The following is a 14,955-nucleotide window of genomic DNA, read 5'->3' as shown; positions in this document are numbered from 1 at the left end:
TCCCACACCGTACACGACTTGGCAGCTCACTTTTCCAGATGTATTTTGTCTCTGCTGGGGAAAATTGCGGTGTTTGTTTATACAAGGCGCTTGTGTGGGCCTTATCTGCTCAGGCCACTCACACCGTGATTTCAGCGCTTCAGCATGTAGTTTACGGGCTATTGTTCTGTCGAATGGCTTCTAAAGATATGCTCATGGCCGCCCACCTCATTATAACCAACTTGCAAGTTCTGATTTTTAAAACACCCTATCTGTCCTCCGCCCTGGCTGGCATGGGTTTATGCTTAGTCGACGTTGCCAAGCATAGAAAAAGGTAATGATTTCCATAGAGTTTTTTAATGACTAAGTCAATAGCCAATTGATAGGCATACAGGCGTTTTGGTGTAGCCTATTGTGTAATCGCTATTGACCTAATTGGGGGAAAACATTTTCTCAGTACATTGGCTAGTTTTATATTGGCCTAATTTAAATAAAATAAATTTGTAGATCAAGTTGTATTCCTATAAAATATATCTATGAATACACTAAAACTATCCATACATTATATGATCATGAATGGGTTGTCAATTTATCATGGGAGTAAGATAGCCAATTGGGCATGCAATGTTAATTAGATTTTGGGCGCTCAATTGACCATTTTATGATACATTTTTGTGAATGAGTGTGTGTCTGGCTGCCAAATCTGTGTTCGTGAGTCATGGCTGACGTCACGGCCAGTTAAACAGCAGTTTTTTGGGACCGGGGAGTCACGAAGCAAGAGGACAAATTCCTTTGCACCGGGGAGCAGGCACGCCCCTCAAAGCTCCGCTGCTTTATAACGGGACTGGGCCGGGCAGAGGGAGACAACACAACTGTAACTCTGAACTCCAAGTGGAAGCAACTGTTCCCGTCAAATACGTACTAGGATACCATCCTGAAATCCAACGAGAGAAACATAGACACCAGAGACTCTAAAATAAAGGTAGGATTTTGCCTCCTGCGATTTTAAGTTTGTTCATGTATGCAGCCTGCACGAACACTTAAATTTATTAATAATACAATATATATTTACATTTTCAGATACCATTTTAAAGAAATCCGATTATACATATCAACCAAAGATGTAAAATTGTATGAAAAAGATGTTCCACAATAAAATGGGCATGACATATGTATTCCACTTTTTCCACACAGATGGAGATGTACCAAGCTGGATATTATATGGAAGACTTCAGGACACAGGAAGTCCCTGCTGGTTTGGACTTTGCATCATATGGTAAGTCATGTTCTCATTGGATAACTTATTGATAAACACTGATCAATGTATCCGTTCAGATTGAACTACACCCCAAACCAAATAACTGCCACCAACGCCACTAGAATTATGATTAATCATCAACTTTATTAGTTATCATTGTACACTCTGAAAATAACTTTCAGAGTATCCACATTTTTCTATGATAAGATTTTGAGCTATGTTTCCTGTAGCTCTGTGTAGTAGTTGAAGGACAACGGAAATGTTTTTTGCATAGCTAGTATCTCATCAGCCCTGCCAGAAACTCAAAATGAGACCTTGACATCTGCTTCTTCTACCCAACCGAGGGCTGCGTCAGGAAAAGGGGTGCTGGGGTGTGTGTCCATGCACTGTTTGTAGGAATGTCAGTCTGACTGAGGGAGGTAGAGCGAGACGGGGTGGTCGGGTTAAAGACCCTCCCGCTCTCTTTCCCTAATCCTTTCCTCCAGACTTCCTTCTCCAACAGATTTAGAGCCCCTCTCCTCCCCCTTCATCACTACTCTGTCACACTCCCTCCACTGGCGTTTCCTCCTCTTTCCCTCTGTTTCCCCTTCTCCCTCCATTCAACTCAAATGGGTATGGTTGAGATTTTGTTCTGGGTGCTGCAGAATAGTTGTTGAATAGATATATTAATGTATTATTATTACTATTATTAAACGTCAATAAGAATGAGTAATAGTAGTAGACCATAACATATTATTGCTTCAAGAATAGCAGTTAGACAGTCTTTCGAGATAAGCTTGTAACCCCTTCATATCAATATAACTTATTACATTCTAAACCAATTCTATTTCTATTCCATGTTGAGTTCTGTTCAGATCTTCATGCCTTTTGACTCATCCCCATCCTTCTCTTCTATCTCCGTGACCTCCAGACTACAGTGATGAAGACCTGTCTTTTCTATTAGACTGTAAAGGACCCGAGCAGCAACAGTATCCAGAGAGTTCTGGAGAGCCGCAGAAGAATCCACGTCCGTACGACAACAAAGGTACACCTATGAAGACTCTTACAGAGACTCTTTAACAACCACTTTATTTGACCACTCTGATAAGCATTCTGGGGGGGGGGGGGAAATCACTAGATAGACCTGTCAGTGACCATTGACTAACTTCCAATGTTGCTCACATGTATTTATTGTTGACGTCTTTCATTCTTTTTTTCCCAGTAACCTCCAGTGACTCTGTCCTGTTCAACCTGGATTCATACCCAGAGTTTAACTGTTGGGCATCATACCCAAGTGGTGAGTGTCAGTCCCCTGTTCTCCAATCCATTTGTTTCTATTATTTTGAGAATGATTCTATTATCAACACCTGTTGTAGTATTAGAAATGAATGAATATTGATCATGATTGTTCATTCCTTTTTTCTCTCTATCCATTATTAGATGGGCTGACTTTGGACCAGTCTCAAGCGGGGGTCCAGGATTCCACCCAGACGTACCACAGCCTTGTGCCCCTGTGTTCCCCAGCCCAGAATGGACAGTTCAGCCCTGGCATGGAGGATGCCAGCACCAGCAACTCCTTCCTCCCTGGAAAAGGAACGAGCCACAGCGGGTCCCCCAGCACTGTCAGCCTGGACCACCTCAGTAAGAAAAACCACACAAAAAATTAAATTAACCAATGCAAGACCATTAGGCCTATTTGTGTTTAGAAACATATTGGCAGTTGTTTTTTTTGTAGGCTGTGTAATGTCTAATTCAAATCATTTTTCAAGCTGTCTGTTATTACCAGCTCTTCTTCGTTTATTTAACTTGTAAAAATAACCACACAGAAATCCATAGGCTATGATTACATGGATAATATATGCAATGTCTAACTCCTCCTCTTCCATAGGTGAAGCTGAACAAAGCTACACCCGTCACTCAGGTGAACAACTGTACGACTCAGAAGCACAGAAGACGTCACCCTCCTTCTGGCCAGACTACCCCTCTCCCAGCTACAGCGCATCCCTGCTGCCCCCTCACCACCCTCCATCTTGTTCCTCAACCCCTGGACCACAGCAGCCCTCAGAGCAATACTGCCCCCGTGTGGCCAAACGCAAAAGTATACACTCCCAAAGACCCGAGAGGGAAGGAGGACAAGTGATGGGAATGTCAGCTTATCCAGGTGAGACTAGTCTCTTGTCATGACTTATCATTACTACTGTTATACAAGTGTGTGTGTGTGTGAGCGTGGGTAGTGTGTGTGTATATTGGAGCCTGATTGTGTGTTTGCTCTAGAATGTGCTTTTGTCATTACTGTGTCTTCTTTTAAATTGAAACAAATTCATAGTATATCTTAAGAGTAGCAGGCAAAAATAACTTTTGTTTGCAGTCTAGGGCTAAAGATAATGCATATGAAAAAATTCAGAATTGTATTTTCTCTCTATTCAGGATCAGGGCCCATCCAATTGTGGCAGTTCTTACTGGAGCTGCTTCTAGACTCCGCCTGCTGTACCTTCATCTGCTGGACAGGAGACGGTTGGGAGTTCAAAATGTCCGACCCAGCAGAGGTGAGTTTCTCTGCTGATTGTGAGAGATTTTAACCACTCGTACTAGGAGTTGGAAACCAGCATAGGATTGAGCAATGGGAATATGCTATCAGGTGTTTGTGGTTATTTTTTAACAATCACCCCCTTTGTGTTTCATCCAGGTGGCCAAGCGCTGGGGCCAGTGTAAGAACAAGCCCAAGATGAACTACGAGAAGCTGAGCCGTGGCCTGCGCTACTACTACCACAAGAACATCATCCACAAAACGACGGGCAAGCGCTACGTCTACCGCTTCGTCTTGGACGTGCAGGGGATGCTGGGAAAGACGGCACAGGAGGTCCTGGCCAGCCTGAACATTTTACCCACGGGGACAGAGTCCTCCTGGCAAGGCCAGGGGGCACCAGTATCATCACCAGTGTCCAGCGAAGCATGGGCGTCGCATTAGAGGGAGTGTACCAGCAGCACTGGTTCTCATTGGTGCTATTGTCTCTTGATAGTGTTATGGCTACATCACTAGAAATATGCTATGTAGAACAAGCATGCCTCTTTGACATGTAGAAAGGAATAACATCTGCTCTATTCATGGGATTTCTTTCTGCAACATTAGACAATGTTTGGTGTAACACTTATTACCAAGTGATACAGTAGTAGCCATAGCTGTGTGAAGTAGGCGTGTTGAGGTTGCTGCAGCACCCGCTGAAAAATCTGAATTAAAAAAAGTAGGTAGTAGCCTTCAATTTGATTTGGTTTTAGTGTATGACTTACCTCCTAATAACATCAGCAGAATAAGAGCTCAATGAAACTGTAAGCCCAGCTGTCTCCAATACTGATGTTCTTTATGGTAATGACATGGTTAGTGATGAACAACCCCAAGTACTTCTTGCCCCCTCTAAAATAATGGGTGCATGACACCCCTGCTTAGCACCCATGCTGTTGAACAATGTTTGACATTAACTTTGACTGTGAGGATCTGTCTATTTTTATACTCTAATATCTACCTCTTTTATTGATGACAAAATAAAGCTAAGAGGGACAATGCTTGTTCTGTTGAATATAATGTGTGATTTACATGATTTAGGGAACAATGTTTGTAAATAAACTGTACATAACTTGAAAATACTATTTACATTTTCTGTATTATTTCGAAAGGTATACAACTAAAATGAGCAGGCAAAAATATATACAAATAATTTAATAGATTCGTTAATATAAATTCTAAATGACATATTTGTAAAAATGTAATGGAGTAGGCTATTTTGTTTCTGCTGGAGTGTGCTGATGGACCTCCCCTCGGCCTATGACGTGTGACGGTGCGAATTGTACAGTATCTTGAAAAGACAGTCAGTAGCTTATTAGACAACAGAATAGAAGGCACGTAGCTTAATGTTACAAAACCTTGTGTAAAATATGTCGAAAACCGTTGGCGATATATTACTTGGAGTCCTTGATGACTTGGGAGAGGCTGAATTGAAGAAGTTCAGACGTAAACTCTGTGACCGTAAGCAGGAGCCAAAAGTTCGCAAGGGCATTGTTGAGAAAGCGGACCCAGTGGATTTGGTAGACATTCTGACCCGTACTTTCACTGAAGACGGCGCTGTGAATGTGGCTATAGAGGTCTTGGCGGCAATTAACTGCGAGGATGTCGCAAAGGAACTGACGGAATTCAAGAAATGTAAGTCGAATAAAGTAGGAGCCATGTCCATTGGCCATTAAAAATACATATCTTTGAAAGGTTTAAAAAAACACTTCAGTTAACCCAAAAGTATGCTAGAACAAAACTGTATTAGATCTAGGGCCTAAATAAATTACATTGAAATGTTCATAACGTAGGGAAGGAAAACTAAGGAAGTTGACAGTTTTACTTTCACTTATGCGAGCATTCTATTTTGCTCTTCTGACCAGAATGATAGCATACAGTAGTATATATATCCATTTGCAAATCAAAATAGGCCTAATACATTCTACAATAAACACACATTTAGATGGCTTGCTGATTTATCTTTAGGCCTACTATTCATATTTGTGTCCGATTGTTGGCGTCTCATGAAGCCTATTTTACAGCTCAAGGATCTTGCGTATCATCGGGTGATAGAATGGCAAGTGCAACTGGACCAAAGAAGATGAACAAAGGTAAGCACTAAACCAGGTGTTACATAGCCTAATGTCTCAAATAGGATGACGTTATTAAAATGTACACTACCGTTCAACAGTTTGGGGTCACTCAGAAATGTCCTTGTTTTAGAAAGGAAATCTATTTTTTTGTCCATTAAAAAAACATCATATTGATCAGAAATACAGTGTAGATAGTCATTTACAACATTAACAATGTCTATTGTAGCTGGAAACCACTGATTTTTAATGGAATATCTACATAGGAGTACAGAGGCCCATTATCAGCAACCATCCCTCCTGTGTTTCAATGACAAGCTGTGTTAGCTAATCCAAGTTTATCATTTTAAAAGGCTACTCCCTTGGTACAACTCCCTTCACAGAACAGCACAAATGGTCTCTAATCAGAATAGAAAGAGGAGTGGGATGCCCCAGTGCACAACTGAGCAAGAGGACAAGTACATTAGTGTGTCTGTTGAGGTCTGTTTCTCTAGTTTGAGAAACAGACCTCAAGTGGTAAGTCCTCAACTGGCAGCTTCATTAAATAGTACCCGCAAAACACCAGTCTCAACGTCAACAGTGAAGAGGCGACTCCGGGATGCTGGCCTTGTAGGCAGAGTTGCGAATAAAAAGCCATATCTCAGACTGGCCAATAAAAAGAAAAGATTAAGATGGGCAAAAGAACAGACACTGGACAGAGGAACTTTGTCTAGAAGGCCAGCATCCCGGAGTCCCCTCTTCACTGTTGACATTGAGACTGGTGTTTTGCGGGCACTATTTAATGAAGCTGCCAGTTGAGAACTTGTGAGGCGTCTGTTTCTCAAACTAGACACTCTAATGTACTTGTCCTCTTGCTCAGTTGTGCACCGGGCCTCACACTCCTCTTTCTATTCTGGTTAGAGCCAGTTTGTGCTGTTCTGTGAAGGGAGTAGTACACAGCGTTGTATGAGATCTTCAGTTTCTTGCCCGGAATAGCCTTCATTTCTCAGAACAAGAATAGACTGACGAGTTTCAGAAGAAAGTTTTGTTTCTGGCCATTTTGAGTCTATAATTGAACCCACAAATGCTGATGCTCCAGATAATCAACTTGTCTAAAGGCCAGGTTTATTGCGTCTTTAATCAGAAAAACAGTTTTCAGCTGTGCTAACATAATTTCAAAATGGTTCTGATGATCAATAAGCCTTTTAAAATGACAAACTTGGATTAGCTGACATAGGAACGTGCCATTGGAACAGGAGTGATGGTTGCTGATAATGGGCCTCTGTACTCCTATGTAGATATTCCATTAAAAGTTTCAATAGTCAATACAATAGTCAATTACAACATTAATAACATCTACACTGTATTTCTGATCAATTTGTCATTATTTTAATGGACAAGAAATGTGCTTTTCTTTCATAAACAATGACATTTCTAAGTGACCCCAAACTTTTGAACAGTAGTGTATGTTTTACTGTAATTAGTGATGGTTTATGGGGAAACATTCAATACCCAAAGTATTTATCTTCATGAACAATCACAAAAGTCCTTCCTTTTAATTTCTTCTCCAACATTCTGTAGGTGCAACTGCTGCCCTCTAGAATCTTCAACAGCATTTTTTCACTTCCCATAGCCTACTTAATCCTGTATGAATTAGAAAAAGTGCCTCACGCCTATCCTTGAATTTTCACACCCTACACACACACACAAACACTCAACATTAAAGGTAGGGTGTAGAGATATAGGACCCTATCAAATACATAATCTATGCTTTGCATTCCATCACTGCCAAAAGTCCCAAGCCATGTCCTCTCTACCTCAGATAAACACTTTGTGGACCATCACCGGACGGCCCTGATCAACAGAGTGAGCCAGCTGGATCCCATATTGGATAGACTCCTGGACTGGGACATCATCACCCCAAACACCTACAGTGACGTGAAGGCTAACAGAACCACCCAGAACAGGATGAGGGAGCTCTACGATGGTCCTCTGAAAGCATGTGGGCCCAAAGGCAAAGATATATTCTTAGATATCCTGATGGAGCTGGAGCCATTCCTAATCAGCGACCTGAAGGGGGAATAGTGGAGATAGGGGCCATTCAATTTTTTTTTAAAGCAAGCGACAAATGTGATGATAATAATGTCCACTTTTACAGTACATTCTTAAATTGGAAAAATGAATTGTCTCCAAAGTTTGCAATAAATTAACACATTTTATATTGGCCGCTGATTTTTTATTTTCATTAGCAAATACTGTGTGGTGAATTCTGATCATCTAGCTTTTTTAAACTCAATAGAAAACATACGAATACATGTAGTAACATAGTGTTATGCAGCCTAAACAAATTAGTTTACAATTATTTGTTTCTTGAACATAAACAAGCATACGGCCATTTGAAAGTAAACGTCTGCTTAACGTAAGAGAGCCATTGACAGCCTGGTCCTAGATCTGTTTGTTCTGTCTGGTTCTGTCATTGTTTGCATAAGGAGCGGCAAGGACTGGCATGATGATGGCACAAACAGACTGGTACCCAGGAGTGTATTTTTTAGTCTCATTAGTTTCCATTGAACACATTCAGGTAGGTCCCTCCGTTTCGTTCGCACCCGTCTTGTTTAGTTTGGTTGCTAGCTAGTGATTACAGGCTAACATCCATATATGGCTGTCTGCAGACGTAGATGGCATAATGCCGCGTTCATGTGCTAGTCGGAAATAGGAAACTGCATTTTCGATTTACTAACTGGTTGAGGTAGTCTGAACTAGGAAATTGACATTTCTGACTTCCCTGCTGGTTGTAGTTATACACGTTCTGAGTTCAACAAGTTAGCAAGTCGGAAATGCCGTTTCCTAGTTCCGACCAACAGATGAACGCGGCATTAGCCTGTTTTAAACGTTCCAATGAATTAGACCTTTAGTTGCATGTACAACACATTCACAGTGTATTTTTGGGGAAGACACATCTGTTTACAAATGCAGGCTACTTGCACAAAATGTTATCTTAGTAGTCTTGTGTGACAATGCTTTGTTTGAACAAAACAAATTAATATTGAACAGTCAACTCAATGTATTAGAAATAAAATGTAATACAAAAATAGAAAACAAAAGCAATAGACTATAGTGCTAGCATATTCAAAACCCACATTTGTTCACATTAAGTTTGTCTTTAGTGTCTCTGTAGTTTAAAAAAAACCCACAGGCTTAGGCAAAAACTTCCACTCCCTGCATTCATTGGGAGAGTTAGCCAACAGCACCAAACAAGCATGTCCGACCCGTTCTTATTATACCTAGGTGTTCCGACCTGATTGTCGTCTGGCGCTGAACCTAGTGTGAAATACTGTCTGAAACTAATGAGAAGGGAGACTGTTTTTGAATAAGGTTAGTGCAATTAGTATCTTGTTAGCGAGATGCTTTGTTTACCCAAAACGCGCGAAGAACGATGCAGTTAGCCATGGAGTTCAGCTAGCACGATTTAGCTTCTAGCTATCCGGGTAATAAAGATGACAGCTAGCTACTGGTGTTCATAACACGGGCATAGTTACTGTAGTCACCGATTACATGTCTGTGAGGCTATATGTTGTATCTTTAATGCATGTGACAGTAGGTGTCAAATTAAGAAGTGCATAATTCCATCAAAGAGTGGACTACTACCAGCGTGGGTACCACCAATCTGTTTCTAATATCATTCCATTCCTTACCAATCCCTGGCAATGACATGGAGTACAAGGAGGGGCATGTTAACAAAAGTGGTTATGGATTTCAGGCTAGACCGCTACCAACAAAATGTAAACAAAGAATCAAAAGCATCCTGTGACCTTTTCAAATGCATGATTTACATCCCTATGCTAATAATTAAGTGTGGGAACAAGTACAACAAGCAACATTGTGTTTGTCACTGTTGGGCAGGTGTGTGCCTCTGTGTCACCAGCAGAGATGAGTTATGCCATACAGCTGTTGATTTACCGTGGGGATTTCTGTCATGGCTGTGCACTGCTCCCTCTGGCCTACCGGTTCCTTCTCCGCATGCTGAGTTCTGGTCCCTGTATGAGCTGCAGCATTCAGGAGAGCTACCAGCTGCTACAGCTTGAGCTTCCAGATGAGGGAGAGAGTAGCCCTGCGCAGGTGAAGGAAGCCTACCTGCGCATGGCCAAGCTGTACCATCCAGACTCGGGCGCTGCTACGGCAGAAGAGGCACTGTTTGCGCGGGTAGAGGCATGCGGCGCCGTGCTGGCGCACCAGTCCCTGCTTCAGAGCTGTGGGGGTCCGATGGAAGATGAGAAGGTGAAAGACGTGGCTCCTCAGCACTGCCACTACGAGGGCGTGGGCTCAGGGACACCTAGCCAGCGCGAGCGCCAATACCGGCAGTTCCGAGTGGATTGGGCAGTGGAGCAGGTCCTCGACTACCTCCAGAAGGAGCGTGAGACAGTGGCTGCAGCCGAGGGGGCGCTGGTGGAGAGGGACGTCCGCCAGCTCAGCCGGCAGATCAAGGTCACGCAGGCAGTGGAGAGGCTGGTGGAAGACCTCATTCAGGAATCCATGTCCCGGGGAGACTTCCGCAACCTGGGTGGCGCCGGAAAGCCCATCAACAAGTTTGAGCACAATCAGTACGACGACCCCATGACCCACAACCTCATCGACAACTGCTCATCGACAACAATCCAGCCACCCTGGATTGTCATGCAGCGCGACATCAGAGAGGATATCGCGCAGATCCGAGAGAGACTGCTGCAGGGCCGGGTGCGGCTCACCGACCCCATGGGTCCCAGGGAGCATGCCCAGTGGCAGCAACTGTGTGGGGCAGTGGCGGAGGACCTTAAGAAACTCAATTAGACGTTGGATAACTTCAACCTGATTGCGCCCATGCAAATGGTCCACTTCAGTTTGGAGCACGAGATCGACCGCGCAGAGAAAGCAGCCATTCAAGGCAGACAGGAGAGGAAGAGAGAAAGAGTGAGGGAGTGGGAGGAGCAGAGAAGAGAAAGGGAGCGGGAGAAGATAAGAATAAAACACATCACTCTTAGCAAGGTGGCCTGCTGGCATGGATGCAGAATTTACTCAAATGAACAATGGACCATGAAGGCAAACTGAGAAAAAAGGATATTTCAAATCAAACTTTTATCTAAAGTCCATGTACACAGGTGTCAACACACATCGAAGAGGATGAGGCAGAGGTGTTGAATCATTTGTCTGTCATTTGCAGTGTTTTTGCTACATTGGGTTGATTACAGTAGCGTGTTATAACACACAGAAAACTAGAACAAGCCACTACTATAACACGGTTACTTGACCTTACTGTAACTCAACTGTGCTTTACAATAATGCTACACCGTGTCAGTGTCTGGACACAATGGTAATGGTATTAGACTACAATAATCCATTTAATGAAATACTTTATTTATAAGCTAAGTGATTAATGACATTGATTTGTTTCTTTACTGAATGAAGGAATGAAAGCATAGAATACTCGATGTTCGTTATGAATGAGCAGTTTACTGAAACTGCTCTGAACTCAAATACAGGGAAACAGAAACCTCTGAAGATTTTTTTGCACACTTCCAGTCAGATGAAAAAATATTGAAGTAGGAGGTAAGCTTTCTGGTCAGTCAACCTTCATCAGAGTCGATTGACCGAATGCTAAGCTACTATGAGTGGAAGTGTTTGGTGACTTTTTCCAGTTTTGCATTTTGCCTCCCGCAACTTCAATAGTCGATTATGGGTGTGCGGTAGATTCTGCCTATGAATGCATTGCAATAAAAGAGGTACTCTAACTCAATCTCACTCGTCATCGTGACTATAATATGTTATATTAGGATTGAGAACAACACTTATCTCCTCACTATCCATCCCAATCTATCCTGGAAGCTGCTCCAATGCAGCAGGGTTGCAGATGACCATGGGGATTTTCCAGTTGTCTCCAATACGTGTGTCTGCCCCGTGCAGTGCCTGTGTGACGGCCCGTGGGAGGGTGAGTCCTTTGGTCCAGTCGTGGGCAATGTACTGGTGATACGGATCGTGGGAGTTCTCTAGCTTCTTGGAGCTGATATAGCTCAGCATGATACCAAACGTGAAGAAACTAAACATACCTACCATCAGTAGAACATACACAAATCCCTGAGCTTGAGCCTTAGGCATAGCTCTGCCCACTGGGAGAATGGCCTGCTGGGTAGTGTAGTTCTGAGGGAGTACTGGGACCGGTAAACCTGTGCCATTCACACATGGCTGTAGGAAGGATAGCAGGAGAGTCTGCAGCTCTGTGCCGTTTAAGTGCAGCATTGCTGACCTCTGCTGTGGAAGGGAACTGCTGCTCTGTCAACTGATAAGGGAGGAGAGCCATGGTCAGTACACTCGCCCAATGAGGCACACACAAAAACACACATTTCAGAAAGTCAAACAGACACCACAGCCAATTCGACACGAACACACGAATGCTGTGGACCTCACTTCTCTGGCTGTAGATAAGTAATTTCAGCTTCTGCCTCAGTTTCTGTTGACCTGCCTGAGTGAACATGGTGTTATACATCTGAGACACAAGTGTAGGACAAATTAGCAATTGTAGAAGAAATATGTAAAATGAAGAGTGCAAATACCTTTGGAAGCTCAAGCTATTGTTGCTCAAAGGCGCTAGTAGAAGATGGTGACCTTTTAAATAGAGTACTCCGTTGATTGAGGTCTTCATATCCCATAAGGGTATAAACTGTAAGGTAATCTGGTTCCACCTACTCTTCCTCTCCAAGAACAAAGCAGCATTCAGACAAGAGGGAGAGTGGCGAGATTACGTTACAACAGGAGCAAATCACCTCCAAACGTCCTAGCTATCCTACTGCTTTCCCGTGTGTGTGCGTGCATTACCTGGAGACTCACCTTCAGGGGCCTAAGCAGTGGAGTGAACATTCAGCATTGCAGACGGCATGAACAACATAATTGTCTCAACTCCATTCTACATGATAAACACATCCCAGTTAGTAGACACCCAGGCATTCTGCACCTATGGAGTCCTTGGGATAATCTCATAATTTGCAGATAAAATATTGTTTGACTGCCTTTAGATGTTTGGTGTAAGCCTATTGTATGTTTTTCTGTGACCTCTGGAATAACTATAATTTATCCTTATTGATTGTATTTTACTATTTCCGACTGCAATGAATATCAAGGTTGTGTGGTCTAAATTCTCATCTGATAGCAGAGTTTGCCACCTGCTGGTCATTTTGGATTAGTTTGTGACAGAGGACCACTGGCTGTGGCAAATGTTCAAGACAGAGACGTCCTTCAAACACAAAAGGAAAAGTCCGAGTTTGTGAGCACATTTGATTCGATTTTGCCTTGCTCCATATATGACAGTTCAAATTCTGCTTACAAACACTACGAAGAAATATAGTGGCAGGTCTAGACGATCACACTCAACACACCCACCTGCAAATCAACAGTCATTACATTCCTAAAACATGCTTAGGCAAGCCAAAGTATAGGTTGAGCATGTCAAATACGTTTTTTTTTTTTCATCGCTTTGGTACTATTTTCACAAGTATGTGATAAAATTTCACAACTCTTACTACATGACTCAAAACAGATCATCAAAAGGCAGGTATTATTTTTTTTACATACATTTGACCATCACTTAATCCAACTGCGCTTAATGGTTAATCACTTAACCGTTTGGTAAAGATTACATTTTAAGCTTTTGTCAATGATGTATGGATTTTGAGAACTACAGATATAAAATGTATGCATGTAAAGTAGAAACATCTAAATTACATGTATGATACATGATAACCATACATAATAATGACAAGTCGGGCGGCAGGGTAGCCTAGTGGTTAGAGCGTTGGGCTAGTAACCGAAAGGTTGCAAGTTCAAATCCCCGAGCTGACAAGGTACAAATCTGTCGTTCTGCCCCTGAACAAGGCAGTTAACCCACTGTTCCTAGGCCGTCATTGAAAAATAAGAGTTTGTTCTTAACTGACTTGCCTAGTTAAATAAATAAAAATAAAAAAATAAATAAAAAAGAAAAAAAAAATTATAAAAAAAGGTTAAATGTAAGTCGCTCTGGATAAGAGCGTCTGCTAAATGACTTAAATGTAAGTCATTATTGCTAATTGATTTCACATAGGGTTAACCACAAGTGGTCACCATATAAAAGGGTGCGTGTCAACACTTAAAATTTCTTTCAACATGGAGCAGGATAGACAGCAAGGGAGAGGAATAAATCAGAGAGGTGGGCATGGGCCCCACCAAAGAGGTCAAAGAGGTGGGCATCAGAGAGATGGCAGGGAACTTTTGTCTAGTGAAGTCCGGGCCATCGTCGTTAACCATGTGGTAAACAGAGGCCTTACTATGGCAGAGGCTGACAGATTTGTTCACCCAAATCTGGAAAGAGCAACTCAATTCCATCATGAGAACATTTTGCCAAGAAACCAGTAGATCTGTAGGATATGCACCATATCAAAATATAGCTGCTATGGCTGACTTGCTTAAACAAATGTGGTTTCTACTGACAATTGAGATGTACAAACTATGGCATAAGGGAACGATGAGCGGATAACGATGAGGCATTCAGTAATTTCGATTAAGACATTAATGAGCGAGCTAAGACGGACATAGTCAATATAACTATGTGTTCAGCCCTTTTGAAATGTACAGCAACAGAATGCAGAACATGGGCTGCTCTTACAGTAGTCAGAACCGTAGGATTAAGGGGGCATATAAGCAGACAATGAAACCTCTAACAATATTAGATGACATTTCTCAAAAACAGATAGGCTACTTGTGCAGTACCACCGAGTTAGAACAGCAACGTTAGGTGAAATTAAGAAGTGAAAATAGACCAAATTATTTGTGAGGCACATGGGCTACTAACAGCTTACTACACAACATACACTTAGTATTACTTAATTAGCTACAGTATACATATCTCCCTTGCATATTACATCATTTATGCAGCAGCATACAAGACATTGGACTCACCTTGGCTTGTGATGTCACGCTCGTCGTAATGATTGGACCAAGGCGCAGCCTGCGTAGAGTTCCACATCTTTTAATTAATATAAACTCACCAAACAAAACATGACGCTACTGGTGTGCACACAGGCAACTATCTGTAGACAAGATCCCACGAAACACAAAGGGGAAAAGGC

General features: G+C 42.3%; 2 protein-coding genes and 1 pseudogene across 4 annotated transcripts; all 3 read left to right on the top strand.

Annotated features, from left to right (window-relative positions):
- Positions 1-576: 576 nt before the first annotated feature.
- LOC120031074 (protein c-ets-1-B-like) lies at positions 577-4,861 on the top strand. Of its 2 annotated transcripts, none has more exons than XM_038976631.1 (8): positions 577-961; positions 1,174-1,255; positions 2,181-2,261; positions 2,439-2,513; positions 2,657-2,857; positions 3,105-3,377; positions 3,644-3,762; positions 3,903-4,861. In XM_038976631.1, the coding sequence occupies exons 2-8, from the start codon at positions 1,174-1,176 to the stop codon at positions 4,182-4,184; spliced, it is 1,113 nt and encodes a 370-aa protein (XP_038832559.1). In that variant the 5' UTR covers positions 577-961; the 3' UTR covers positions 4,185-4,861. The 2 variants fall into 2 exon arrangements, with proteins under 2 accessions (XP_038832559.1, XP_038832558.1); XM_038976630.1 differs by having other exon boundaries at positions 579-961; positions 2,148-2,261.
- A 192-nt stretch (positions 4,862-5,053) lies between these two features.
- On the top strand, positions 5,054-8,051 carry LOC120031173 (apoptosis-associated speck-like protein containing a CARD). 2 transcript variants are annotated; one of them, XM_038976780.1, is made up of 3 exons: positions 5,054-5,411; positions 5,801-5,869; positions 7,650-8,051. In XM_038976780.1, exons 1-3 carry the CDS (start codon positions 5,147-5,149, stop codon positions 7,910-7,912), a joined length of 597 nt encoding a protein of 198 aa, XP_038832708.1. In that variant the 5' UTR covers positions 5,054-5,146; the 3' UTR covers positions 7,913-8,051. The 2 variants fall into 2 exon arrangements, with proteins under 2 accessions (XP_038832708.1, XP_038832707.1); XM_038976779.1 differs by having other exon boundaries at positions 5,789-5,869.
- A 1,706-nt stretch (positions 8,052-9,757) lies between these two features.
- LOC120031603 lies at positions 9,758-10,912 on the top strand (annotated as a pseudogene).
- Positions 10,913-14,955: the final 4,043 nt, after the last annotated feature.

The sequence above is a fragment of the Salvelinus namaycush genome, chromosome 37 (assembly GCF_016432855.1).
Source record: "Salvelinus namaycush isolate Seneca chromosome 37, SaNama_1.0, whole genome shotgun sequence".
In the NCBI taxonomy this organism is placed as follows: Eukaryota; Metazoa; Chordata; class Actinopteri; order Salmoniformes; family Salmonidae; genus Salvelinus; species Salvelinus namaycush.
Note: the sequence above shows the minus strand (reverse complement) of the source record. Positions and strands in the feature narration are given on the sequence as shown.

What these genes read in the sequence shown, in the direction of transcription:
- LOC120031074 (XM_038976630.1), top strand. Translation starts at nt 1,174, where the DNA reads ATGGAGATGTACCAAGCTGGATATTATATGGAAGACTTCAGGACACAG. An exon ending in TTGGGCATCATACCCAAGTG is followed by an intron (nt 2,514 to 2,656) that starts GTGAGTGTCAGT and finishes ATCCATTATTAG; the next exon opens with ATGGGCTGACTTTGGACCAG. An exon ending in AAATGTCCGACCCAGCAGAG is followed by an intron (nt 3,763 to 3,902) that starts GTGAGTTTCTCT and finishes TGTTTCATCCAG; the next exon opens with GTGGCCAAGCGCTGGGGCCA.
- LOC120031173 (XM_038976779.1), top strand. Translation starts at nt 5,147, where the DNA reads ATGTCGAAAACCGTTGGCGATATATTACTTGGAGTCCTTGATGACTTG. An exon ending in ACTGACGGAATTCAAGAAAT is followed by an intron (nt 5,412 to 5,788) that starts GTAAGTCGAATA and finishes CGTCTCATGAAG; the next exon opens with CCTATTTTACAGCTCAAGGA. An exon ending in ACCAAAGAAGATGAACAAAG is followed by an intron (nt 5,870 to 7,649) that starts GTAAGCACTAAA and finishes TCTCTACCTCAG; the next exon opens with ATAAACACTTTGTGGACCAT.